Source organism: Dendrobates tinctorius, unplaced genomic scaffold, assembly GCF_039654945.1.
Source record: "Dendrobates tinctorius isolate UK_male_01 unplaced genomic scaffold, ASM3965494v1 ptg000265l, whole genome shotgun sequence".
Taxonomy (NCBI): domain Eukaryota; kingdom Metazoa; phylum Chordata; class Amphibia; order Anura; family Dendrobatidae; genus Dendrobates; species Dendrobates tinctorius.
The window spans coordinates 11,872,103-11,899,619 of record NW_027361932.1 but is presented as its reverse complement, the minus strand read 5'-3'; the positions used below and the strand labels follow the sequence as shown (position 1 = coordinate 11,899,619).

General features: G+C 43.3%; 1 protein-coding gene across 2 annotated transcripts; it reads left to right on the top strand.

Moving 5' to 3' along the window:
* On the top strand, positions 1–27,517 carry YPEL1 (yippee like 1). Of its 2 annotated transcripts, XM_073559111.1 has the most exons (6): positions 1–126; positions 236–400; positions 9,909–10,187; positions 11,842–11,885; positions 18,935–19,043; positions 20,114–27,517. In XM_073559111.1, the coding sequence occupies exons 3-6, from the start codon at positions 10,071–10,073 to the stop codon at positions 20,201–20,203; spliced, it is 360 nt and encodes a 119-aa protein (XP_073415212.1). In that variant the 5' UTR covers positions 1–126; positions 236–400; positions 9,909–10,070; the 3' UTR covers positions 20,204–27,517. The 2 variants fall into 2 exon arrangements, with proteins under 2 accessions (XP_073415212.1, XP_073415211.1); XM_073559110.1 differs by lacking the exon at positions 1–126 and having other exon boundaries at positions 182–400.

The window sequence follows — 27,517 nt, the reverse complement described above, 5'->3', positions numbered from 1 at the left end:
TAGGCTCCTCCCCAACCGCAACCAAAACATCCTTTGTCTCGAAGCCATCTTCCCTCTCCATTGGTCAATGCTCACGAGACATGCGATCTTATTGGCTGTGACGCACAAGGATTCCTGCTATTATTGGTTAGTTCTGTTTCACAGCTCTGGCCTTCTGAATGGTTGGTGCTTGAGTTGGTGACGGTAAAATGTATCCATCCTCTGATTGGCTCCTAACGGCTGTGTTTTTACGTAGGCTCCCCCCCTTCTCTCTAAACCGCCGTTCATCGGTTTCCAGTCAGTACCCAAACAAAAGCGGCGGGAGGAGGTGGCGGTGGCGGCGGGGTGAGAAGGCCGCCCGGAGAATGAGCGACGTACGACCCGGTGAAGCTGCAAGAGAAGAGGGAGCAAGAAGCAACGAGTAAGGGGGAGGCAGAGGGGAAATGTGGGGCCATTGTGTCTGAGGGGAGCACAGGCTGCTGGCGAGTGACATGACCACCTCTGGCAGGGGCACCATGGTGGTGACTGGGGGGACGAAGTCTGAGAACTGGGGCTTCTGCTGCTGCACATGTGTCACTGGGACGTGTCCGGCAGGAGCAGGGACCGCACAAGATGGTCTGTGCTCCGGGGCACTGGACACTGAGAGCTTGTGTCAGCGCCCCCTCTAGACAGGGCCAAGATCTGCATGCCTTGGGTAAACAGGAGCAGTCACTTCACATCCTGACTGTAGGTGATCGCCTCTAATGTGGCCTCATAACGCGTATGTAGGTGAGGTCCTCTGTAGTATGGTCATGTAACACGTGTGTAGGTGATCTCCTCTGTGATGAGTTCAGGTAACGCGTGTGTAGGTGATCTGTGTGGTGCGGTCATGTAACGTGTGTGTAGGTGATCTCTGTGGTGCGGTCATGTAACGTGTGTGTAGGTGATCTCTGTAGTGCGGTCATGTAACGTGTGTGTAGGTGATCTCCTCTGTGACGCGGTCACACGTAACGTGTGTGTAGGTGATCTCCTCTGTGACGCGGTCACACGTAACGTGTGTGTAGGTGATCTCTGTGGTGCGGTCATGTAACGCGTGTGTAGGTGATCTCTGTGGTGCGGTCATGTAACGTGTGTGTAGGTGATCTCCTCTGTGACGCGGTCACACGTAACGTGTGTGTAGGTGATCTCCTCTGTGACGCGGTCACACGTAACGTGTGTGTAGGTGATCTCCTCTGTGACACGGTCACACGTAACGTGTGTGTGTGTAGGTGATCTCCTCTGTGATGAGTTCAGGTAACGCGTGTGTAGGTGATCTCTGTGGTGCGGTCATGTAACGTGTGTGTAGGTGATCTCTGTGGTGCGGTCATGTAACGTGTGTGTAGGTGATCTCCTCTGTGACGCGGTCACACGTAACGCGTGTGTAGGTGATCTCCTCTGTGACGCGGTCACACGTAACGCGTGTGTAGGTGATCTCCTCTGTGACGCGGTCACACGTAACGCGTGTGTAGGTGATCTCCTCTGTGACGCGGTCACACGTAACGTGTGTGTGTGTAGGTGATCTCCTCTGACGCGGTCACGCGGTAACGCGTGTGTGTAGGTGATCTCCTCTGTGACGCGGTCACACGTAACGCGTGTGTGTAGGTGATCTCCTCTGTGACGCGGTCACACGTAACGCGTGTGTGTAGGTGATCTCCTCTGTGACGTGTGTAGGTGATCTCTTCTGTGATGCGTTCACGTAACGCAGGGGTGGGGAACCTCAGGCCCCAGGGCCATTTACGGCCCTCGATGACCTTTTATCCGGCCCCTGGGCAGATTCTCAGGGACTGCAGTGCTTTGGCAGGGAGTTGTATTTTGATTGCCACCAGCTCATTAATTTCTTCTTGCTCTGTGAGCACACACACACAGTGTTCAATACAGAACACTGAAGGGCATGCAATGAAAGATTACGTCTGGACACCAGAGCCAGAGTCAGGATGTAATTTGTGGGCGGAGTTTGTACGCCCCTGAAGGATGGTATAAATATCCAAATGGCCCTTGGCAGAGAAAAGATTCCCCACCCCTGACGTAACGCATGTGTAGGTGATCTCCTCTGTGATGCGGTCACATGTAACGCATGTGTAGGTGATCTCCTCTGTGATGCGGTCACATGTAACGCGTGTGTAGGTGATCTCTGTGATGCGGTCACATGTAACGCGTGTGTAGGTGATCTCCTCTGTGATGCGGTCACATGTAACGCGTGTGTAGGTGATCTCTGTGATGCGGTCATGTAACACGTGTGTGGGTGATCTCCTCTGTGATGCGGTCACATGTAATGTGTGTGTAGTTGATCTTCTGTGTGATGCGGTCACATACTCTGTGCTGGGCCTGGTGATATGATCATGTTTCCCAGCTGCCATAATATTTAGGCTTCATTGTGTCCAGATAATAAATATTAGCTGTTTCTTCTTTGTGTTGTGGTAACTTGGAGTAGACAACAAACAGCTGATAATACAGGATCTGTGTCCTGTAGTTGCACAAGGCTGGGGATAATTATCACCCCTAGTGATACCGGAGTGTCGCTAATTATGTTATTTACCTACCTGTTAACAATATAACAAACTGCTCACTCATTTGACGTTATGGCGGCAATATTTAGTGTTTGTTGCGCTGTATTTTGTATGCTTAGACTTTTTCTCTAGAATGTTGTGGTTTTCTTTGTTGTTACATTTTTTTTGTTTTCTCTTGGTTTTGGGCAAACGGGTGCATTGTCTTTCCCTGCACAAAGAAACATTCCCTTCCCAGTGTGTGTGAAAAAAAAGCAAAGTGGTTGTGTTATCTCCTACACCTTGCCAACTGGCGTTCGGGTAGATCCAAAGTGTATGTACAGTATAACAAAGGCTGCTCCCTGGCGTAGTAGGCGCTCCGTATGTCTGCCATTCTCTGCGTCCTCTCCCTGCTCCCAGAAGTTGTTCTTTGTGTGTTTTTCTATATTGGGGCTGTATGGATGACGACCGTATGTGTCTTATCCAGTGATTGCCCCTGAGCTATCATAAAGACTTGCCTCGCTGGCTGAACGCTTTCTATTTATAGACGGAAGCCATCAGAGATTTTCTGACTCCAGTCTCGCTTGTAGACCTCATGCCTGGGTTATTGAGCTCAGGAAAACAATGATCTCGACGGACTTCGTTCCAGAAAGCCATGCAAATGCTCTTCCTGTGTGACTGTTCTCAGTAAGCCCCTTTGTGTCGGAGCACCTTGCATTTGTGTGTCGCCCCTGTCCACAGCAGGCGTAATCCTGCCGCGCTTTGTGCCTGTGGAAATCATGTAAATAGACCAGATCCACTTTAAGCCTCTGTCACATCCAATGGACTTTGTACAATCTCCACAATCGTTTCTATGACTCCAGTCTTTGCGTTATTTGTCTATAAAGATGGCAAAACAGATTATAGTAAATAGTAGTAATGTTTATTTCTGTAGCGCCAACATATTCCGCAGAACTTTCTATGTTGTACAGATATTAAAGACATTACAGAAACACACACACAATCAGAATGATTTCGGGCCCTGCTCACAATCTTACAATCCATGAAATGACATTTATTCGTACATGTAAGGTCCAGATTTCTGAGAAACCAAGAATCCTTTGTTCGTGTGGTTTCCTCCAGTTTCTGCTCCTTGCTGAGTACTCGGCCATGTGCCTCTCTTCTTTGTTTCAAGGGAAGGCTATAACCAAATCTTCACGTCATCATCAAATGACGTCCCGGTCAGATACATTACCAGACTGGCGTCGCTGATCTGTGTATATAGTTTGTGTATACACTGGTGTCATCTGTAAATAGGGACAGAAGCCTGGGACCTACACTAGGAGTGATTGATGAGGCTTTCACATAGACATTAGCTGAATTTTGGGGATAGATTGTTGAGACAATATTATGTTGTGTGTTGTCAGCAGTTATAACGTCGCCACTTGTAGATTCGCAGCTCCAGTAAACAGTGATCCCTACGGAGTGTCGCTTGTAAGGCGGGACTAGCCTGTACGCACGTCATATTAGGGATGTAGTTGGGTGTTTCTGATGCCCCATCTCCTTGTGCTATGCTTTGTTTATATGGGCAGGTGTTTGGGCTGAAGCATTGTGTGGTTTATTTGCATTGCCGCTTTATTTTCTGAATGCCTAGGCTACCTGTGATCAGTCTACAACCCAATAGTTTACTGGGCATATTGTAATGCAAAATCTGAGTGCACAAAAGACACTTCTAGCAGAAGCTTTCTTTTGTAAATGCTGTTTTTTGCATAGCCATCACAGCTGGTTTGGGGCTCCCGTGAAGCGGTGGAGGGGAATTATCCATCAAAGCTTAATCTCCATTCCCTGTGGCCTGTGTGAACCTGCATATCCCCCCCTAGTCTCCTCCCCATGTCTCCACTGTAAAATTGGCACATCAGAGGGGAATGGCCATGGGAAGACGTAATCTAGGCTCCTGTATTTCAAATTATAGATCCCCTCCGATAACTAGGGCTGCTGTGTAACCCCAGTTGTAGGGGAAATAGCCCTGTAATAGTAGTGCACAAAAGAGTTCTGAATTTAATATGACTTGTGAACCGCTTCTGACATATCTGTTCTATTTTGAGGCATTTTTTTGCTCCTGGCTTTTGTAAAGTTGGTTGATGAGGGGGTTAAATTGCATGTTCACCTCTAAACATTTACCATTAACATAAAAGTCAAGTATGTTTCTTTGCAAATTTTGCACTACAGATCATAGATTACACCACATGTAAAAGCTCAGCATTGCAGTCTCAATTCTTCCATCTTGACTGAAAAAAAAAAAAAAACAAATGTAGAAATTTTTGCAAATTTATTAAAAAAGAAAAACTGAAATATCACATGGCCATATGTATTCAGACCCTTTGCTCAAACACTCATGTTTAAGTCAATTGCTGTCCATTTCCTTGTGATCCTCCTTGAGATGGATCTACTCCTTCTTTGTAGTCCAGCTGTGTTTAATTAAACTGATAGGACTTGATTTGGAAAGGCACACACCTGTCTATATAAAGCCCCTTTCTCACCTAGCAAGATCGCTGAAGCGTCACCGATTTTGTGACGCAACAGCAATCTCGCCAGCGATCTCGCTACATGTGACATGCAGCGGCGACCGCGGCCCCCCCTGCTGGATATCGCTGATCGTGCTCGAATGTCCTGGGCCATTTTTTCGTCGTCGGCATCCCGCTGGCCAGCGCGCATCGCTGTGTTTGACATTGGCGACGCTGAACTCAGGGATGCAGGCGGGAATCGTCTGAAAAGCTGCTGTGTGACAAGGTACCAACGACCTGTGAGGTCATTACAGGGATCGCCGGATCGTTGCTGCGTCGCTGAAGAGATCTGCCTGTTTGGCACCTTACTAGTGACCATTTAGCGACGCACCAGCGATCCTTACCAGGTCGTATCGTTTTCGGGATCGCTGGTGCGTCACTTAGTGAAACGGGACCCAAAGACCTCACAGCTCACAGTGCATGTCAGACCAAATGAGAATCATGAGGTCAAAGGAACTGGCCAAGGAGCTCAGACAGAATTGTGGCAAGGCACAGATCTGGCCAAGGTTACAAAAGAATTTCTGCAGAATTCAAGGTTCCTAAGGCTATGTGCACATGCTGCGGATTGATCTGCGGATTTGGTGAAATCCGCAGGACAAAAGGCCTGCGGTTTCACACCTCATAAGGATAAGGTGTGAAACCGCTGTGGATTCCGCACAAACAATTGACATGCTGTGGATTGTAATCCGTGGAAAAATCCGCAGCATCTGCACAGCGGTTTTTGTTTTGCGTAGGCTAACATGGTACTGTACACCGCTGCGGGCCCGCAGCAGAATCCACAACGTGTGCACATAGCTTAAGAGCACAGTGGCCTCCATAATCCTTAAATGGAAGATGGTTGGGACCACCAGAAATCTTCCTAGACCTGGCCATCCAGCCAAACTGAGCAATCATGGGAGAAGAGCCTTGGTGAGGGAGGTAAAGAAGAACCCCAAGATCACTGTGGCTGGGCTCCAGAGATGCAGTAGGGAGATGGGAGAAAGTTCCACAAAGTCAACTATCACTACAGCCCTCCACCAGTCGGGCCTTTATGGCAGAGTGGCCTGACGGAAGCCTCTCCTCAGTGTAAGACCTTTGAAAGCCTGCATAGAATTTGCTAAAAAACACCTGAAGGACTCCCAGACTATGAGAAATAAGATTCTCTGGTCTGATGAGATGAAGATAGAACTTTTTGGTGATAATTCTAAGCGGTATGTGTGGAGAAAACCAGGCACTGCTCATCACCTACCCAATATAATCCCAACAGTGAAACATGGTGGTGGCAGCATCATGCTATGGGGGTGTTTTTCAGCTGCAGGGACAGGACAGCTGGTTGCAATTGAAGGAAACATGAATGCGGCCAAGTACAGAGAGATCCTGGATGAAAGCCTCTTCCAGAGTGCTCTGGACCTCTGACTTGGCGGAAGGTTCACCTTCCAACAAGACAATGACCCTAAGCACACAGCTAAAATAACAAAGAGAACAACTCTGTGACCATTCTTGACTGGCCCAGCCAGATCCCTGACCTAAACCCAATTGAGCATCTCTGGAGAGACCTGAAAATGGCTGTCCACCAACGTTCCCCATCCAACCTGACAGAGCAGGAGAGGATCTGCAAGGAAGAATGGCAGAGGATCTCCAAATCCAGGTGTGAAAAACTTGTTGCATCATTCCCAAGATGACTCGGGAAGTGAAAACCTTGTTTGAAAAAATTGAAAATTTGCGTGAGCGCAGGTGCGTCCCGGCGATTACATCGCCGTCTTGGTCATTGGAAATCTCACTTGCGCATGTGCAATCGCTTCCCTCGTTCACCACGGACATATACACACGTCTTTTCTATTGAAAGCACAATTTTATGTAAGGGGCAATAGTCACACATTCTCCTCCTAAAAACTAAGCCTGACAACTCAGCAATACAGCCATAGAGGACCTCCTATACATGGCCATCTACTGAAAAGACTCATAAAAAGGGCAATGGATTATTCCTAATGGAATAGGAACATTTCCCCCCCCCCCATGAGCTGGGACTGGCAGCCTATTAACCTGGAGGTCAGTGTGAGTTCTGTGTTCTGTTACCCTAACGGGGCGCAAAACTCAACCTCCCCTCTTAACGGAAATTCCATATAATGCCCAATTGTCTGCAAAATACGAGTCTTATAATCACAGTATGGTCATTTTTATTATAGATTTTTGTGACAATATAGGGTGCTTACATAGCTCAGAAAAAAACAAATCAAAATGTAGATAAATAACAAAAGAAAATTTAGACATGCTATCAATTATATTCTTGATATTAATCCATAATGGGGTGAGTCATGTGTCCAAAAAAATCCCCAGCAGCATCACAGTCTGTGAAAGAAGAAATCCATGGTTAATTAAACCAATTGGTGACAAAGAAATACATCAAGGGAATTGGAGGCAAACAACATCCCTAAAGAGTAACACCTAATTTATAATCTGAGTTGAGACCGCACGGTTTTAATATATTCAGTTTTTTTTTAATCCATTGTAGCACCCTGATTTTCAGCATTTTTACTCTACCACCACCTCTTCTAACAGGGGACATGTGGTCAATAATCCTAAATTTCAAATCTTTTTCAAAGTGTCTCATTCCTGTAAAGTGTTTAGATACTGGTAGATTAGATCAAACCTCTTTTAATGTCTTGTGTATCTGTGATGACTCATCCTGGTTTTGAAGTCCCAGGTAGTCTCCCCTGTTAAAGGGAGTCTGTCACCCCATTTTTGGCCTGTAAGCTGCGGCCTATAAGCTGTAGTTAAGCCCTCGATGTAACCTGAAAAATAAGAAAAAAGAGTTGGATTATACTCACCCTGGCGTTCGGTCCGATGGGTGTCGCCGTCCCGTCTGGTGCCTCCCATCTTCATACGATGACATCCTCCTCCTTACTTCTCCCTCGGCTCCTGCGCAGGTGTACTTTATCTGCCCTGTTGAGGGCAGAGTAAAGTACCGCAGTGCGCAGGACCTCTTTGACCTTTCACAGCGCCTGCGCACTGCGGTACTTTACTCTGCCCTCAACAGTGCAGATAAAGTACACCTGCGCAGGAGCCGAGGGAGAAGCAAGGAGGAGGACATCATCATATGAAGATGGGAGGCGCCGAACCGCGACACACACCGCACCAGACCCCGTCCCCGGTGAGTATAATGTGACGTGTTTTTCATATCTTTCAGGTTGCATCTGGGACTTATCTTCAGCATTACAGAATGCTGTAGATAAGCCCCTGATGGTGGTGATCGCAGCTTATAGGGCTAAAAAGGGGGAAACAGATTCCCTTTAAAATAGCTTTATTTGCACTAAGGTGATGGTCGGTCTCTCGCTCGCTTGCTCGTTGTTTTCATCAGATTGTGATCTGGCTGCTGGTAAATCGTGTATGATCAGGTGGAATATGATGGCACCTTCTTATAGATAAGAGTATTACGGGGGCTTTATGTAGTGCAGTAGAAGTTTTCTTCAGCCTATAGCCCCCCTAAGAATCCGTTTCGCTGCACATTTAAGTCCCATGTGCTGCTTTGTGTTTCCACTTTTAATGCGATTACTAAGAGCTTTACAGAATTATACACCAATCGTACCCTGTTAGGAAAGTATAATGTGAGCATTCAGATTGGGAGTAGGAGAAAATTAATGACTTTTTTTTTTTTTTTTTTTTGCCAATCCTAGATTACCCAGGCTTATTACATTATACTTTTTTGAGTTTATTACATAATGTTGAGACTTGTTGTACATGTAAGCTGTCTTCTAGTAGAGCAGACTGTACCCGGCCGCCCCTCCTGGGAAGGTGGCCGGCTGTAGCCCCGCTCTCTGCATCGGCAGGAATATGGAGGCTATATTTGCCTTTCTATTCTTAGACACCACACACGGATTTGGTTTGCTGCGCTTGCAAGTTGTTTGTTTATGTTTCTGCTTGCTGAATACGTTATGGAAGACAGAAGTAAAGCCTATTTACATGCAGTGTATCTGCTGCACAGAATGACATTGACCACTGTGGACTCTCAATTAAAGGGATATTCTCAAGTTTGGAAGTTCTGCTTTATTCTTTTATTTATTTATTCTTGTTTATATAGCGTCATATTCCACAGCGCTTTACAGACAACATCATCACTGTCCCCATTTGGGTTCACAATCTAAATTTTCTATCACTATGGAGTGTGGGAGGAAACTGGAGAACCCGGAGGAAACCCACGCAAACACAGGGAGAACATGTAAACTCCTTCAGATGTTATTCTTGGTGGGATTTGAACCCAGGACCCCAGCGCTGCAAAGCAACAGTGCTAACCACTGAGCCACCGTGCTACCATAAATCCATGACATAGGGGATCACATTCTGATCTCTGGGGGTCTGACCGTTTGGACCCCCACTGATCCCAAGAAGAGGGGATTTGAACCTATGAGAATGAAACAGTGGTCTATGGCCACATTCAGTATTTGTAAGCCAAAATCAGGAGTGAAGCAATCAGAGGAAAGGTATACTAGTAACACGTCATCACTACGGTATTTATCACCCACTCCTGGTTTTGGCTTACAAATACTGATGTTGAGTATTGAACGTGGCCTGTAATGTGGAATCAGTTCATTCTTTATGTGACCATCAGAGATAGCAGATGATATCATTTGGCTGGTCTCTGTCACTCCCATAAGAATGAATGGGGTGGCTGCTCGTTCATTCCCAAGCTCAGGTTTTGGGATTAGTGGAGGTCACAGTGATCGGGAAGGGGATAACATAACTTCCAAACTTGCGGATGCACGCTTAACATCTGCTGGATTCTATGTGTTACTAGTTTATATGGGGAGATCATGTAGCCATAGCTTGAAAAAGAAAGACTAATCTGTTCTCACTGATATTGGTGCTGTCTTCTTACACGTCTTTTTTTTGTCTTCCTTTTTCTCCACAGCTTGACTTTCTCCTTTGGCATCGGTGTGGGAAGTGCCACACACTCCCCAAACCAACAACGGCTTTTGCTTGCATTTTCCAGTGTTTCTTTTGTCAGAAAGTGCAGCAAAGTTGTAATTCTTCCAGTGCCAGCCCCGAGCTGAGTGAGGAACCCCAGACAGACATGGTGAAAATGACTAAGTCCAAAACTTTCCAGGCTTATTTGCCAAACTGTCACAGAACCTACAGCTGTATTCACTGTAGAGCACATTTAGCCAATCATGATGAGTTGATATCCAAGGTAAGTGATCATTATCTTCTCATCACCGTACTGTTTTACTGTATATGCCGCAAAGCACATCAGAAGAAATCTTAATCGGGGTTAGGAGGCCGCGGTGACACGCGGCAGTGATGAGTGATGTGCTTACTTACTCTTGTCATGCGTCATCTGCCGGCAGGATGCTACAGACAAGCAGCTTATCGTCGCCTGCCGCATGTAGTAGCTTTCTTCATTGGTCTCTGACAGTAGATACACACAACACAAATCATCACCACTACCTGGCCATTTAGTCCAGGTTAATATTTCTTCTGGGATTTAAAAAAAGAAAAAAAAATGGGACGACGCCTAAATTGTGTTTTAATATGGGCCTTACATATCTATTCAGTCCCCTTGTGGTCCAACACCACTGCTGCATTAGTCCTGCAAAGATGTGTCCATTATTCACATGACCGCTGCATGGAATCGCTGGCCTCCTAGCAAAAGAAATGCAATTTCAGCTCCTGTTTGTAAGGCAAAATCAGAGTTTGAGCCAGCTTGTGCACGGATGAAGTAGCTGGTCGTCCTAAAGAGTGTGGGAAAGATGTGTCCAGCACTCCTCCCAAGGTTCAGTAAAAAAAAATTGCCATTTATTAGATTAATTAAAAACCCATGGACTAGGGTTTGAAATGCATCACAGTCTACACACGTATTTTTTTTTAAATTTTTGTTCCTTTGATTAAAAATCAATCTAATAAATGGCAATTTTTTATTGAACCTCAGGAAGAGTGCTGGAAACATCTTTTCTACCATTGCTGGCCTCAGAAGTCGTTTAGTACCATAGTTATATTTTTATTTTAATGTCCTTGACATCCCTCATTTGCTGCTGTTCAGGTCTTCGTTGACCAGCTGCAGTGGTGATATCACGCCAACAGTGCTGCAGCCGATCACTGACCCCGGGAGGGTACTTAAAGCTCTTTTTGTTATTTTATATGTTGCTAAGCCTGTAGGTTAAAATGAGCTCAAAGCAGATAAGCCCTTTAAGAAAAGTCATCTCTGTCCATTAGTGGGCTTTTCCATAAATGTCTGATCGTTGGGTGGTGGGGGACTGACTGCTACAATGGGGGTCAGTGCCCCCTATTGTTCCTTATTGTGGAGTTGGAGGGTGTGTGCACCCTGCTGCCCCATTCAGTGTCTGTGGACCTTATTAAGCCCTTTCTATTCCTGCTAAGGGTCTTGTTTGCTGTCACTTTTCTAGTTGAATCCCGTGTTGTTCTTGTTGGACATCTTTGCTTCCATGTTCCAGGGGCGACATCTGCAAGGAGTTTGTATGTTTGCGTGGGTTTCCTCCGGGTACTCCGGTTTCCTCCCACATTCTAAAAACATACTAATAGGGAATTTAGAATGTGAGCCCCATCGGGGACAGTGATGATGATGTGTGCAAACTGTAAAGCGCTGCGGAATATGTTAGCGCTATCTAAAAAATAAAGATTATTATGTTACATTACTATATAGCCGATGATATGGTAATAAATAGGCATAAGGAAATGTCTGCCCTACAATGCCGGTTTTCTTGATGGTGTAATTTTTAGTAAAGGTGTGTTTTGTACAAATCGTTGGTAGAAAGGCATATTACTAGATATATTTGTGTCTATTCTGAGTTATAACCCTCTTGTGTATATTTTTCTTTCCCCTGCAGTCATTTCAGGGAAGTCAAGGGCGAGCCTACCTCTTCAACTCTGTGTGAGTATTACCTTACTCTAGCTTTGCTTTCTAAAAACTTTCCCCCTACTCTTTACTGGTCAGATACGTTGCAGGAAAAACAAGTTTAGTCCTGCCTGTATTTCAGGTATTTAACTTGAAGCTTGTGAATATCTCCCTTGTTTTGCTAATGTTTTTTATATTTTCATAGACCAAAAAAAAATCTGACATGCCTGCCTTTTTATTCTATTTTTCTGTACTTTTTTTTTTTTTTTTTTTTTGTGAGCAACTTTCCTATTTCATGTTCACAAGCATAAATTACCCGCATCAATTATTAATGGGGTTGTCCACTACTGAAAACCCCATATGTTAACCCCTTTAAAGCAACCTGTCACCAGATTTTCCCAATGTAAAGTATGGCCAGCACCTGTAAGACCACTTTTACAGCATTCTAGTATGCTGTATGTATGTTTACAATCCGCTATGAAAGGCACAAAAAAGAGCTTTTATTACATTCTGACAACGGAGTCCTGTCCGATGGGCATCTCTGGTCTTGATCCGGTGCCTCCTTCTATGGCATCCACACAGTGTCCTCCATTATGATCCTGCGCAGGCATACTTCTCCCTGGCCTCGGCAGGGCAGAGAGAAGTATGGTTGCGCAGGAGCACAATGGAGGACACTGGATAACTCAAGAAGTGTCATCCACATGAAGGACAACGACCGGAGACGCCCATCGGACCAGACTGCGTGAGTCTGTGAGTATAATAAAAGGTCTTTTTTTGTGCTTTTCAGAGCAGATTGCAGACATGTATATAGCATACTAGTATTCCGTAAAATAGGGCTTAACGATGCTGGCCATACTTTATATGGGGAAAACCTGGTGACATGGTCCCTTTAAGGACGCAACCAATTTTCGTTTTTGCTTTTTCATTTTTTTCCTCTCCTTTTTCTAATAGCCTTAACTTTTTTTTTTTCCCACTGACAGACGTATGAGGGCTTGTTTATTGAGGGAGGATTTGCAGTTTTGAATGACACCATTCATTTTACCATATATAGCAAGGGAAAATGTAAAAAAAAAAAATCCTATTGCAGTAAAATGGCAATACTGCAATTCTGGCTAGTTTTTTAGTTTTTATATTTTTACACCGTTAATTGTGCTGTAAAATATGGCCTATCAACACAGTTACCTAGGTCACCATGATTACTATTCTGCCAAATTTAAGGTCATCTTTTACTATTTTGATGGCTTAGGAAAATTTTTAATTAAAAAAAAAAAATGGTGGTACCTTTTTTTTTTTTTTTTTTTTTTTTTTTATTATTATTATTTTTCCCATCAATTGAGCTTTGAAATGGTTTGTTATTTTTATTTATACCATTTTGGGATAAGACAATGTTTTCATCGATTCTCACTGCTTTCTTTTGTGCTTTAGCTGTGACTGAAAAACTGTAGTTTTGGTGTTTTTTTTTTTAATTTATTTTCTTTCCATTTTAAAAGCGATTACCAGTCGGGGTAGATAATTTTATATTTTGATTCTGACTTTTACAAATGTTGCATTACTAAATAGGTATTTTTTTACGTTTGTTTTTTGAATTTTTATGCGGTGGTGTTTTGGGTTTTTTTCCTCCACTTTTATATTTTAGTTCTCTAAATCAAATCCATGTCTGGTAAGACCACCCTTATCCTTCAAAACAGCATTAAAGCACCAATTCTATGTACATTTGCACACAGCTTTTGAAGGAACGTGGCAGGGAGGTTGTTCCAGGGATCTTGGAAAGGTATTGACAGATCTTTTTTGGATTTAGGATGCGTAAATCCTTCTTCTCTTCATGTCATACCAGACCGACTTGATGATGTTGACATCAGGGCTCTATGGAGGCCATATCATCACTTCTAGGCCCCATTGTGCTTCTTTACCCTAAAGATTGTTCTTAATAACATTGGCTGTATGATTGGGGTCATTGGCTCCAAGTTTTTGCCTTTTTGTCAGTTAGTACAATCTGACACCTCCCTGATGATTTTGCATGATGGATAAGTATTTCCTTTGAGGACCCCACTAATCCTGACAAAATCCCCTACTCCATTTGCTGAAATGAAACCCCAAACTTGGAAGGAACCTCCACCATGCTTCACTGTTCAGACGTTCTCCAGATCTTTCGGTGAACAAGCTCCCGTTGCAGGAATTGCAGAAATCTACACCGACAGAAGATCTGTGGTTCTCCAAGATGCTTGGAACAACCTTCCTGTCGAGTTTCTGCAAAAACTATGACCATGTGCACCTAGAAGTGATGTGTTGATGCTCCGAGGGTAAAGAGTGGGGGCAACAATCTCAAATGTAATACTATAAGGGTTCTCAAGTAAACTCATATATCCCCTAAAATGATACTTTATTGTTTAAAAACCACGACTGTGGTATACACCAGAAAAAACGTGACAAAAAGATGAGAAAAAAGTAAAAAGAAAAAGTGTTCAAGCAAAGCCCATACTAAGGTGACACCTTGGAATCCCTCGTCCGTAACTGAGCTGTATCCTGCCTGGCCGCGGAGGTTGGCACCCTAGGGGGGAACGTTGTGGCGCCCCCGCTCAACGATGGCTGTCCCTAGGGGCCCTGATAAACCCTACAGCCACTAGTGGTCCCTTCTACCCAATATATAAATAAGGGAACCCCTGCTTCTAGACAGAGACCAAACTGCTCTATAGAGGACCCTGTGTCCCAAAGAGAGAGGTTAAAAATAGAACACACATGGCATTAGGTGGTCATATTAGATAATGTCCCACAAAGACCAACAACCGTGAGACATCATAATGGGATAAAACAATTGGGATAGTGCCTCAGTCTCATGTACAAAAGATCTATTGATATAGAAAAAAGAGGCACATTATTCTATTGAATTACTGACTCTGATAAGCCATAACCCAGAAATCGGCCATCAACAATATCCCATTGTTGTAAATATACAATAAACGCAGAACTGCCACAGCGATACTCATCTGCGTTTGTCGGGTAAACTATTTGCACCTTCATGGGACACAAGATATCGCAGCATCAGGCCTCCTGATGAGCCTAATAAAGCGAAACGCGTTGAGGCGTTAACTATTTGATGGCAGGTGGCGACAAACGCAGATGAGTATCGCTGTGGCAGTTCTGCGTTTATTGTATATTTACAACAATGGGATATTGTTGATGGCCGATTTCTGGGTTATGGCTTATCAGAGTCAGTAATTCAATAGAATAATGTGCCTCTTTTTTCTATATCAATAGATCTTTTGTACATGAGACTGAGGCACTATCCCAATTGTTTTATCCCATTATGATGTCTCACGGTTGTTGGTCTTTGTGGGACATTATCTAATATGACCACCTAAAGCCATGTGTGTTCTAACTCTATTTTTAACCTCTCTCTTTGGGACACAGGGTCCTCTATAGAGCAGTTTGGTCTCTGTCTAGAAGCAGGGGTTCCCTTATTTATGTATTGGGTAGAAGGGACCACTAGTGGCTGTAGGGTTTATCAGGGCCCCTAGGGACAGCCATCGTTGAGCGGGGGCGCCACAACGTTCCCCCCCTAGGGTGCCAAGCTCTGCGGCCAGGCAGGATACAGCTCAGTTACGGACGAGGGATTCCAAGGTGTCACCTTAGTATGGGCTTTGCTTGAACACTTTTTCTTTTTACTTTTTTCTCATCTTTTTGTCACGTTTTTTCTGGTGTATACCACAGTCGTGGTTTTTAAACAATAAAGTATCATTTTAGGGGATATAAAGAGTGGGGGCACCAAATAATGATGTGATTTAGAATTCCCTTTTGCTCGTTATAGTTACATTTTGATAAAAGTAAACAATTAACACTTCTATATCTGGAAGAATTTGTACTTTGTAACTTATGTTCCCTAAAACTGCTTAAAACGTTTGCGCATTACTATAAATAACGTGTTTTAGACACTTTGTACATTGTACGGCAGAGAAAAGATGTGGGCAGAATCTATCAGACAGATCTCACCACTGGGATACATATGGTGCATTTCCTTCTGGTACACATCTTTTTCGGAGACTATGAGACTTGTTTAATGGTTTACCTGTGTTCTCTCTTCATCAGTATCCTCTTATTTACCAATATGCACTTGGTAAATATAGCTGCCTCCCACAATGCTTCACCAACTGAATTCGGATCACACCTAGCCCCGGCTATTTTGGTCGGGAGTGCAATGCTTTTCTCAGTCAGGTCATTTCCTTATTTATAATCTTGCGAGTAGCTGTCCAAACTGCTTGCTATAAATAGAGGGCGTGAGAAAGAAAGGTCGGCATCGGCGTCTCGTCTGTCCTGCCATGGAGCACCTGGCGGGGACCGCATCTGCTCGGAGTGTTTGTAGGTTCTACAAGCAGGAAATTTATTTTTAATCAGATATTTTTTATTGAAATTTTCAAACATAACATCATTTATTTCAAAGTATCCCACATTCCTTACCCCGTTCCCTACCACCCCCACCCCCATCCCGTTCCCTGGTCCAATGCTAAGTTATACCAAAATAGATACAAAGCATACATGGATAAGGCACACATCCTAAGGCACATAGTATAATAATGTACACATAAGTCATATTCAGAGTGTCATGAACATGTTGTTACGATAACAAAGTTAGACGATAAACCTGGAATGTTCAACCATCCTGCCCAGATTTTTTCAAACATCGCCGGCCTTCCTCGTTTAAGATAAATGTGCAGAGAGAAGGCCAATGTAAGGTTAAGCTTATTTACATATTCTTTCCGCGTGGGGACTTTATCCGAGATCCAGTGATACGCTATTAGTTTCCTAGCAATAAAGAGCATTCTAGCAACTGATATTTGTAGATGATCGTCACCCCTCACCTCCTCCACACATCCCAGTACACAGACAGTGGGATCTCTGGGAATGTCCTGCTCAGTGGCTCCATATATTAAGTTAAGAACCATAATCCAAAATATCTGTATGCACGGACGCGTCCAGAGCATATGTAGAATATCTGCATTGTCAAGCACACATTTGTAACTTTTTAAATCCGGTCTCAAACCCAAATCAAACAACCACTTTGGAGTTATATAAACCCTGTAGAGGATGTATAGTTGGGACAGACGACTGGGCTCACTAAGGGACAACTTAGGGATCATTTGCATTATTGATTCCCATTGGTCTGCTGAAATCCCACCTACTTGTTGTTCCCACCTCACTAGAGCCGTTATCGGGTGACCTAATAGCACCTTTGAAAGGAGTTCCCCATACACAAAAGAAATGAATCCTCTCGTGGATGTCAGCAGACCGAGCCTATTAATGACAGCATCATGATGTATAATAATAGGGTGCATGCGAGTCTGCATTGTATAAGCATGCCTCACCTGTAAATACTGGTAGAATGTAGAGTGTTGAAGTGGGAAATCTCTTCGCAGGTCATCGAATGATTTGAAGACCCCCCCCCCCCATCTATCAGCTGTGAAAGCCACCAGATACCCACACGTCACCACTGCGCGTACCCTTTCAATGTCCTCAATTGTGGCAGATGCGGATTATCCCATATGGGAGCATACCTCGTGAACCCAGCAATTCCTCTTAAACTTTTGATTTTTCCCCACACCTTAACCATAAGCATTACCGTCGGAAGTTTAGCTATCCAAGGTCTGAATTTATTCGCCTCCAACTTAGACAATAGAGGTTCCTGACCCCCAAAAAACTGGAGAATCCCTCGACCTCCCCCCATCTCCACAGACGTGTCTTCCGATCCCCCTGCCAGATGCTGAAACTGAGAAGATAGAAAATATAACCAAGGGTTAGGCAATGCCAGCCCTCCGTCCTCCCCTTTGTAAGTGTTTTAACTTGATCCTCGCACCCTTTTTTAACCAAATAAGTTCCCTGAATAGTGCATTAATTTTAAAGAACCTATTTTAAGGAAGCCAAATCGGGGAGTTATGAAGAACATACAAAAGTTGTGGCATAATCACCATTTTCAACAGATTCACGCTCCCCACCATTGACAGATGTAACTTAGCCCATGCCTTAATCGTTTGTTTAATCTTAGCTACAAGCGGTGAGAGATTTAAACGCTCATGGTCTGGTATGTTATTAGATACATTAATACCCAGGTATTTAAGGCATGACACTACCGGCACTTGTGTAACTCTGACCACAGTTGGGTCTAATGGGAGAATAGCAGACTTTTCCCAGTTTATAACTAGTCCCGAGACAGCTCCAAATGAGGTAAGAAGTGACACTGCACCATTCAGTGGTCTGTCAGGGTCCGCTAAGAACTAAAGAATATCATCTGCGTAAAGAGCCACTTTCTCCTCCAATGTCCCATACCTAAATCCTTCAATTTCCGGGTTTAGTCTTATCCTCGAAGCCAAGGGCTCCTACAAGCAGGAAATTCTAGAAGATTTGTCACCCGCTTGTTCGGTGTGTCTTACACAGTCAGATTAGGAAAGCATCTGAAATACTTGCCAAGATTTGCTGCTTTGGAATCTGACTAAGCTCTACCCCCGTGTCCTTATGTAGACAGAAGTGGCCGGCAAGTATTAACCCCTTTATGGTTCAATCCCTCGCCCACTATGGTCCAGTTTACATACATGCTTGGTGCTTGTATCTCTATACAACACGTGAATGAACGAGCAATGCTTCCTGGAGGCAGCCATAGCAATGCATTGCTTACTCATCACAGCATCCGAAACTTTCCCCTATCAGTGCATGTCACCCATCATTGGAAATCAAGATAACCCAGAAAAATAAGACTTCAAGTAGAAATTCATCTTACACTCTTATTTCTATGCCTTCAGGGTTTCGGGTCAGGTTGGAAGTAGCAGCCTGGTGTTAGTCCTAACAGTTTTCGGGCACAGTTTTCCGTGTAAATTTGCATCCCATACATGTGAATGGGGTTTCTACTACCCCCAATGTCATGCAGCTAAACTTCTGACCTACTTTCCAGCTGCACTGCAGAAAAAAATGTGCCGTGGAGAAATGCGACATGCCACTTATTTTGGTCGGAGGCGATGATTATTAATTATATATATGTTTGTGGTTTGTTTTTTGTTTTTTTGATCTTGTGGCTGATAATTGCCTGCTTTTGTCTTTTCCAGGGTAAATGTCGGCTGTGGCCCAGCAGAAGAGCGGGTCCTTCTAACCGGGTTGCATGCAGTGGCTGATATATACTGTGAGAACTGTAAAACCACACTCGGCTGGAAATATGTAAGTTATTAAAACAGAGCTCAGGGCATAAGACAGTTTCTGATTATTTAGGGAACGTCTTTCATAGCGACTTGTATAACTGTAAAGTAAGTTGTAGAAATAAACAAATCTCAAGGACTTTACAAGGAAGAATTCCTTTGTTGCTGACACAGCTTTTCGTGTGCTATGTTTTTCTAGCTGTAACCTGTAGTTTTCTAGGGCTTTCCCAGAAAAGTCCAGCTGAACTAGTAAATTGCTGACTTTGTCAGGCAGGCAAACTTTTAGTCAGGGTTATACAGCTATTCTTGCATACATTTTCATAGTGGACACACCAGTTTCATCAGGTCTAAGATCTATTTATTAATGAGTTGGGAAATCTATTGTCCGATCAACTTTAATTCCTTCCTCTAGTAAAGTAAGCACAAAAGGAGTCAGTCATATTGCTAAATGAGAGACTGGTGCAACCATAGAAAGACCTATGCCACTCCTAATCATTTCTGTTAAAGGGAACATGTCACCCTGTTTTTGCTATGTAATCTGAAAGCATCATTGTAACGTATGGACAGAGACCCTGATCCAACGATGTGTCACTCACTGAGCTGATTGTTGCAGTTGTGATACAATTCCTGTTTTCTCTGTTGCAGATCTAGTAGTGCTCTGAATGCTGAGCTCTGTGTAACCCCACCCACACCCCTGATTGGTAGCTTTCTGTCAATGTAAACAGAAGTTGCCAATCTGTGCTGGGGGCGGGGTTACACAGAGGAGGAGGACTACATGCCACGAGACACCTAGTCCTATAATGATATTGTCTTGCTGATTAAATCACCGATTTTATTGAAACTGCAACAAGCAGACCAGTAAGTGATACATCGCTGGAATCGGTGTCTCTGCTTCTACATCGTACTGCTTTCAGATTAAATAGCCAAAACGTGCAGACAGATTTCCTTTAACATTTCCTGCCTATGTGCCCCTCATCATAAACTAAGGCGTACTAATGTCAGGAATGTAGAGGCGAGGCCGGGTAGTACAATTTGGGTTAACATTGCATTATGGCTTTTCATATAGTAACTACATTTCCTTGTTTCCCACAGGAACATGCCTTTGAAAGCAGTCAGAAATACAAGGAAGGAAAGTTTATCATTGAACTGGCTCACATGATAAAAGACAATGGCTGGGAGTGAGTCCTGTCCTCTGCTCTCTGATCAGGTTGCGTCACATTGAAACCTTTCTTACAGGCAACGTAAGAACTGAACTGTGGATTTTGATGAAGAGCAACCGATTTAAAATATTGAACTTTTCGATGAAAAATCAGTAACCTCATGGATTGGTAGAGTAGTAGCGTATGGACACGTTGTGGCTGGACTTGAATATCCACATGAAGGTTCCTTCTCCCTTTTCCTATCCTCCCCCTGTGTAAACGTGTTCTTGTGTGTGATCAGCTGTTATCTGTTGCTGCTGTAGCACACTGGAATAGATCCTCCCCATCCTCCAACTTGTAAGCATACGTGTCCTTGAGACTTCACTCACCTGTGTTGGCTTGCAGTTATGTTTTTGTGCATGCCTAAATTCTCTGTTTTATCCCCCACTACACATCTTGGCATCCCAGTTCCAAAGCTGAAGAAACGAGTGTGCATCGGACAAGAATACGCAAGGAAAAAGAACCCACACCCTTACAAGACTTGCAGTCCTGGGACAGAAGACGCCATGAAATACAAGATGGTGTTTGCAAAGCCTTCAAGACTTCACTCTGTGCTGCTATTAGGGTGTTTTTTTTTTTTTTCCCAAAGCACAGAGAAGTGTCCGCTTCCAATGATGTTCCTTTTTGGTTTACACATGTTTGGATAAATCCCAAGGATGGGGAAAGGTTCTTGTGGTGAAGGAGAAAACCAACTAATATTGTGAGAATATTTCCTGCCCTAAAAGATTATTTGCTCCATACTAACGTTTCAGAAACCCGTGCAGAGAAAAAAAAAATGACGGAGTGGTCGAACAGCGGCTGCAGACCTCATGTGGGAGCAAGGTGGTCTGCAGCCAGTTATTGTGTAGCTGGTGCTGCAGACATCAGACCTGTGTTATGGCTGGTTCCATAAACCATTAATTTAATGCACTGGATAAAGAGGGCATTTGATGTTAGGCATGCTCCCGCTTTTTTTGCACATTCACAATGTAGGGAATCTTTCTGGCGTAAAGGCCCCTCTTGTTTGTATAGTATATTCCCCATTTTGTGTAGGTAAGGTATTTAAGCCTTGGGGTGTGGGTGGTTTGCTGGTTAAATCTCTCCCAAAATATTTTGCATTTTTATCAAATGATGAACCTGAGCAACATAAGTAAATGTTACCTTCCATGTTACATTGCACAGTGCAGCTGCTGCGGAGGGAAGAAGGAAATTGTGAACAGTCTGAGCCTAACCTTCCGCCACTGCCCTGTATGCGGTATGGGTCCCAAGGGGCTGCTTTTCTTATGATAATTGTAAAGTACTCGTACATTTTACTATTTTTTTTCCTGCCTTTTTACAGGCCTCAAAGAGATGAGACATAGACATCTGCCCTTAATGTATTTGCTCTGCGCTTTTGTGGTTGATGTGGGCTTTGCATTACCATTGCTTATTTTTTGTTGTTTTTTTCCCCTTTTTAATTACATGAAATTTAAGATCCTATCTTCTGCACATAACCTATTGGAAAGGTAGTAATTGGTGATTAGTGAGTATACTCATTGCTCAGGTTTTCCCGAGCATGCTCTGGTGATCTCCCGAGTATTTTGGGCGTGCTCGTTTATTTACTTTCTGTCGCCGTAGCTTCATGATTTGCGGCTGCTGGACAGCCTGAATACAAGTGGGGGTTGACTGTTTGTTAGGAATTCCCCACATGTATTCAGGCTGTCTAGCAGCCGCAAATCATGCAGCTGCGTGGACTAACAAATCTTCGAGCACATCCAAATACTCGAGAGATCACCCGAGCGTGCTCGGGAAAACCTGAGCAACGAGTATACTCGCTCATCACTAGTAATGTATTCATGAGCCTTCTACAAGCTAGGGGTTTACAACAAAAAAAGAAAATTTTACTTTTGCAGGACCATTTTATTTTTCTATATAACACTACCACTACTGTTGGCACTTTGAATCGAATGATACGATGGAAATCCATGCAATAGCAATGCTCCGATCCCCTGTCCTGCAAAGACATATTCTATGTACTGCTAACTCTGTAGTAACTGACGCAATGCTGCTGCTTAATGCATTATGTAGAGCTAGGCTGACCTGCACTTTATGCTTCATGTCACTACCAGCTAGTGCTTTCATGAAAGTTCTAAAAGGTAGAGTACTGCTACAATCTCTAGCTAGAAAACCCCTTAATTACAGTTCATTCTTTCCATACAGATACCCACTCTTGGCTCTGTGTGTATCAGATCTTCGTGTGCTTGGAAAGTTTACCATTTTGGTAATCTCCAACATTTAAAGGGGTTTTCAAAACAGGTGCCTGCGTTAAATGGGTTCTCCACAACTGGGTAATCTCTGCTTTATCACTTCAGGCCTCCTTTTGAAATAAAAACTGTTATACCCGCCGCCAGTCACGTCGGTGACGCTATTCCCGGTAGGTCACGTGACTTTTGCTGCATCAGAGGGATGTCTGCTCTGACGAAATGGGTAATGTGGCCCAAGGGAATAGCGGCGCCAAAATCCCTGGAATGGCACCATTTCAGTTTGTGAATATACGTATACACTGGTTTTATTTTAAATAAGACCCTGAAGTGATTAAACTAGGGTTGTCCAGCAGTGACAACCTTCTAAAGATGAAAAGAACTTGTTATATATGTATCCAACTAAAGTTTTAATTTATAGCTATGACTTATGGTATATTCATATGTATCGGTAAGGGTGCAGCAGAAAGCCAAAAGGAGTCATTATTGCTTATGAAATTACCACACTGTTACCTCGGCATCTGAATATACTCAAAAGCTGTGCTAAAGCGGCATTAACATGTTTGTGTTTCACAGTCTGTGTGGACCCCGATTTCTGGACCATTCTTAGATCTCCTGACCCAAACTCAACAGCCTCATAGGCATATATGAAGATATTAATAGGGTCCGCTGCTCTGGAAATCGCTGTCTGTACATAGATCATGAAACCCTGATCTGTAAATGCAGCCTATTGCCGGGGTTACACTTGCGCGAGAAACTCGGGATCTGAGTGTGCGGCTGCATGTCTTTCTTTGCAGCTGAGCGTGCCGGTCCGAACCGCCGGCGGCAGTGACGGGTGTTGAGGCTAGTTTCTCGCATTGCACTCAAGTGTGACCCCGGCCTAACCTACAATCATGGCCAAAAGTTTTGAGAATGACACAAATATTATATTTTCACATGATCTGCTGCCCTCTGGTTTTTATGTGTGTTTGTCAGATGTTTTTATCACATACAGAAATATAATTGCAATCATATTATGAGTAACAAATGGTTATATTGACAGTTAGAATGAGTTAATGCAGCAAGTCAATATTTGCAGTGTTGATCCTTCTTCTTCAGGACCTCAGCAATTCTCCCTGGCATGCTCTCAATCAACTTCTGGATCAAATCCTGACTGATAGCAGTCCATTCTTGCAAAATCAATGCTTTTATTTTGTCTGAATTTGAAGGTTTTTGTTTGTCCACCCGTCTCTTGATGATTGACCACAAGTTCTCAATGGGATTAAGATCTGGGGAGTTTCCAGGCCATGGTCCCAAAATCTCTGTTTTGTTCCCTGAGCCATTTAGTTATCACCTTTGCTTTATGGCAAGGTGCTCCATCATGTTGAAAAAGGCATTGTTGATCGCCAAACTGCTCTTGGACGGTTGGGAGAAGTTGCTCTTGGAGGACATTCTGGTACCATTCTTTATTCATGGCTGTATTTTTAGGCAAGACTGAGAGAGAGCCCATTCCCTTGGCTGAGAAGCCACCCCCCACATGAATGGTTTCAGGATGCTTGACAGTTGGCATGAGACAAGACTGGTGGTAGCGCTCACATGGTCTTCTCCGAATAAGCCGTTTTCCAGATGTCCCAAACAATCGAAAAGGGGATTCATCAGAGAAAATGACTTTACCCCAGTCCTCAGCAGTCCACTCCCTGTACCTCTTGCAGAATATCAGTCTGTCCATGATGTTTTTCCTGGAGAGAAGTGGCTTCTTTGCTGCCCTCCTTGAGACCAAGCCTTGCTCCAAGAGTCTACGCCTCACAGTGCGTGCAGATGCACTCACACCTGCCTGCTGCCATTCCTGAGCAAGCTCTGCACTGCTGGTAGCCCGATCCGCAGCTGAAACATTTTTAAGAGACGGTCCTGGCGCTTGCTGGTCTTTCTTGGGCGCCCTGGAGCCTTTTTGGCAACAAGGGAACTTCTCTCCTTGAAGTTCTTGATGATGCGATAGATTGTTGACTGAGGTGCAATCTTTCTAGCTGCGATACTCTTCCCTGTTAGGCCATTTTTGTGCAGTGCAATGATGACTGCAGGTGTTTCTTTAGAGATAACCATGGTTAACAGAAGAGAAACAATGATGCCAAGCACCAGCCTCCTTTTAAAGTGTCCAGTGGTGTCATTCTTACTTAATCATGACAGATTGATCTCCAGCCCTGTCCTCATCAACACCCACACCTGTGTTAATGGAGCAATCACTGAAACGATGTTAGCTGGTCCTTTTAAGGCAGGGCTGCAATGATGTTGAAATGTGTTTTGGGGGATAAAGTTCATTTTCTAGGCAAATATTGACTTTGCAAGTAATTGCTGTTAAGCTGATCACTCTTTATAACATTCTGGAGTATATGCAAATTGCCATTAGAAAAAATGAAGCAGTAGACTTTGTAAAAATTAATATTTGTGTCATTCTCAAAACTTTTGGCCATGACTGTATATCATCTAAATCCCTATATATTTTGCTATGCACTTTGCTATGTATCCATTGAGCGCGTGCTCAGATAAGAAGTAATGCACAGTTCAAAGGTGATTTATTGGCCTCCAAATTTATATTAAAGCATAATTTACGAAAGAAGTAAATTTAACAGCCACCATCAGTTGCCTGTTCTTGCCTCGTGAACAAATCACCCACCAATTATTAATGGCTCCCAGGTTGTGGCTATGGAGATATATATGGTAAATGTATAGGACAGTCTGGTTACTGGTCCTGATTTGTCTTTTGTTTTACAGCGGTTTGCATAAACTTGAAAAAATATATGTATAAAACAAAAAAGATGATAAAAAAACATTTTCCATCTAACCAATTTTTTGTATATAATATGGATAATATTTAAGCGTTTTGTGTTTATGGTAAGGTTTCCTTTCTCCAAAAATACTTTTTTTATGATTCCGATAGCTACTTAAAACATTTGTGTGTGTGCATATGTGTTTTTATATGGTTTTTTTTTTTTTTTTTTAACTGTTTGGAAAGTCATTAGGATTCATGAGATTTTTGTGTTCCAGTACTAAAAACTGTCCCTAAACTCTGATGGTAGGCTAGCCACTTTGTCTGCCCTGGGTCCAAGGTGACTATAGGGGGCTTGTACTTGATCAGCTGCTCTGTTCTACAAGTCCCGATGAAGGTGAAGAAGTTTAATAGGACTTGATGTAACTTTTTATTGATCCAGTGCTGTTTCACTTGGTGTCCAACAGTGATGAGACTCTACTCCTGCCTGATGTGACTTTTAGGATCTAATATTGATAGAATCTAGAGACGCTTGCATCGTTGTGCTTTACTTTTCCTGAGCGGATTAGTATCTGAGTCCAAACAGTTGACCTCATTATGACTCCTTTAGGTCCCTTTTGAGCGTTTACAGATAAGATTCCTAGAATGTTTTCACCTGTCATCCTTACAGCATTCTCATGCCAGATACTAGGGGCCACCAGCTAGCCGCCATCTACGAGCCATGTGGGGTACGTGAAGTCTTGCCTGTCCATATGAAGAGATGGTCTACCTCTTGTTTCTAGAAGTTACATGTCCAGTAATAGAATGACCACTTGACGTTTTCACCACCAGGTGCGCATAGTTCATTGTAAAGTGCACTTATTTTACTTCTGTGTATGGCTGATTATGGAGCTAAGTAGTAGAGGGAGGAACGCCTGGAACGTTTTTGTTGAATCTTTCACATTTGTTTCATATTTTGACATTTTCGCAAGTATGTCATGTGACCTAAGTCTTGAGAGTTACATTTCTGTGTTTAACGCTTTCACTGTTAGGATAAGAAGTAATGCTTATGGCAGCTGTGACTTAAAAGGGAAATCTGTCAGTAAAGATCAATCCCTCCCAATCCACCAAACTGCATATATGAGCATGCAAGTCTTAAATCAGTTTACACCTTTTATATCTTCTGTTGCTGCCTTCCTGAGAAATCATCGCCCCATTTGCGTATTAATAAAATAGCTAAGTGCTCTGTGTGTGACAGAGCACTTAAACCGTTGTTTTCCCCACCCATGGTGGCTGACTTGACAAACTGAGGAGTTAAAGCAAGAAAGTCAGGCAGTGAGTCATTGAAAAGGCTGGCGCTAGGAGGGAAACCACATCTGGAGGCAGAGGCATGGGAAGTGCTCTATTACACTTAGAACACAACGCCTAATTTGCATATGGACTAAAACGCTAATTTATCAAGAATGCAGTAATGGACTGAAATGTAAATCCATCTACACTTTTTATATCTTGTATGGGTTACTACATTTCCAAGAGATTAGCATTTTAATTCATATGCTAAGGAGATGTTAAGTGCACTAGGTGTGACAAAGCACTTCCCAGGCCTCTACCTCCTAAGGTTATTTCCCTGCCTAGCCCCAGCCTCTTTAGTTTGATGGGTAACTTTGATTCCTCACTGTCAGTTTGATGTAAGACAATCTAAAGAGGCTGGTAATGAGCAAAGATTATATGGATTAAACCAATTTCTCAGGAATGCAGCAACAGTTAAAAGATGTAAAGGTGTCAATTGATTTTCAGTTCAAAGACCTACATGCCAGTCTGTACAGTTAATGGTAGTTGATCTTTCTGACAAATATTCTTGTAAGTCTATGCTTCTCGCAGTCCTCCAATTATTATTATTTATTTTTTACAATCTAGCTGTCTCATGGCAAGGATTAGAAATTAATTGTCAAACTGTGAAGTTTTCATCCCAGTGACGAGTCACGTTACCCCAGTGTATGATAATGGTTTTAACAGACCTAAGCTTTATTCACTGTGTATATTATTAGCCTGGACCACTTCAGTGTTGGAAGTCTGCTGAGCAGAGCTTCTAGATGATCATCCCTGAAGACCTTCTAGACCGATAGGATTTACAGACAGAGCCACTGTTATGAATGGGACATGCTGCTGCCACACAATGTGATGCCTAGTGCCGACACCTCACTCACTATTTTACACCATTTACACTGATTTTTATTTTTTTGAGATGTCATAGCTTTGCAGTTTTTGTCCTAGCTATATTGTACAACACTTGTGTGATTTGTTTCACGTTGTTGTATACAATTTGAGGTATCACAATAAAAGGCTTTAATCGGCA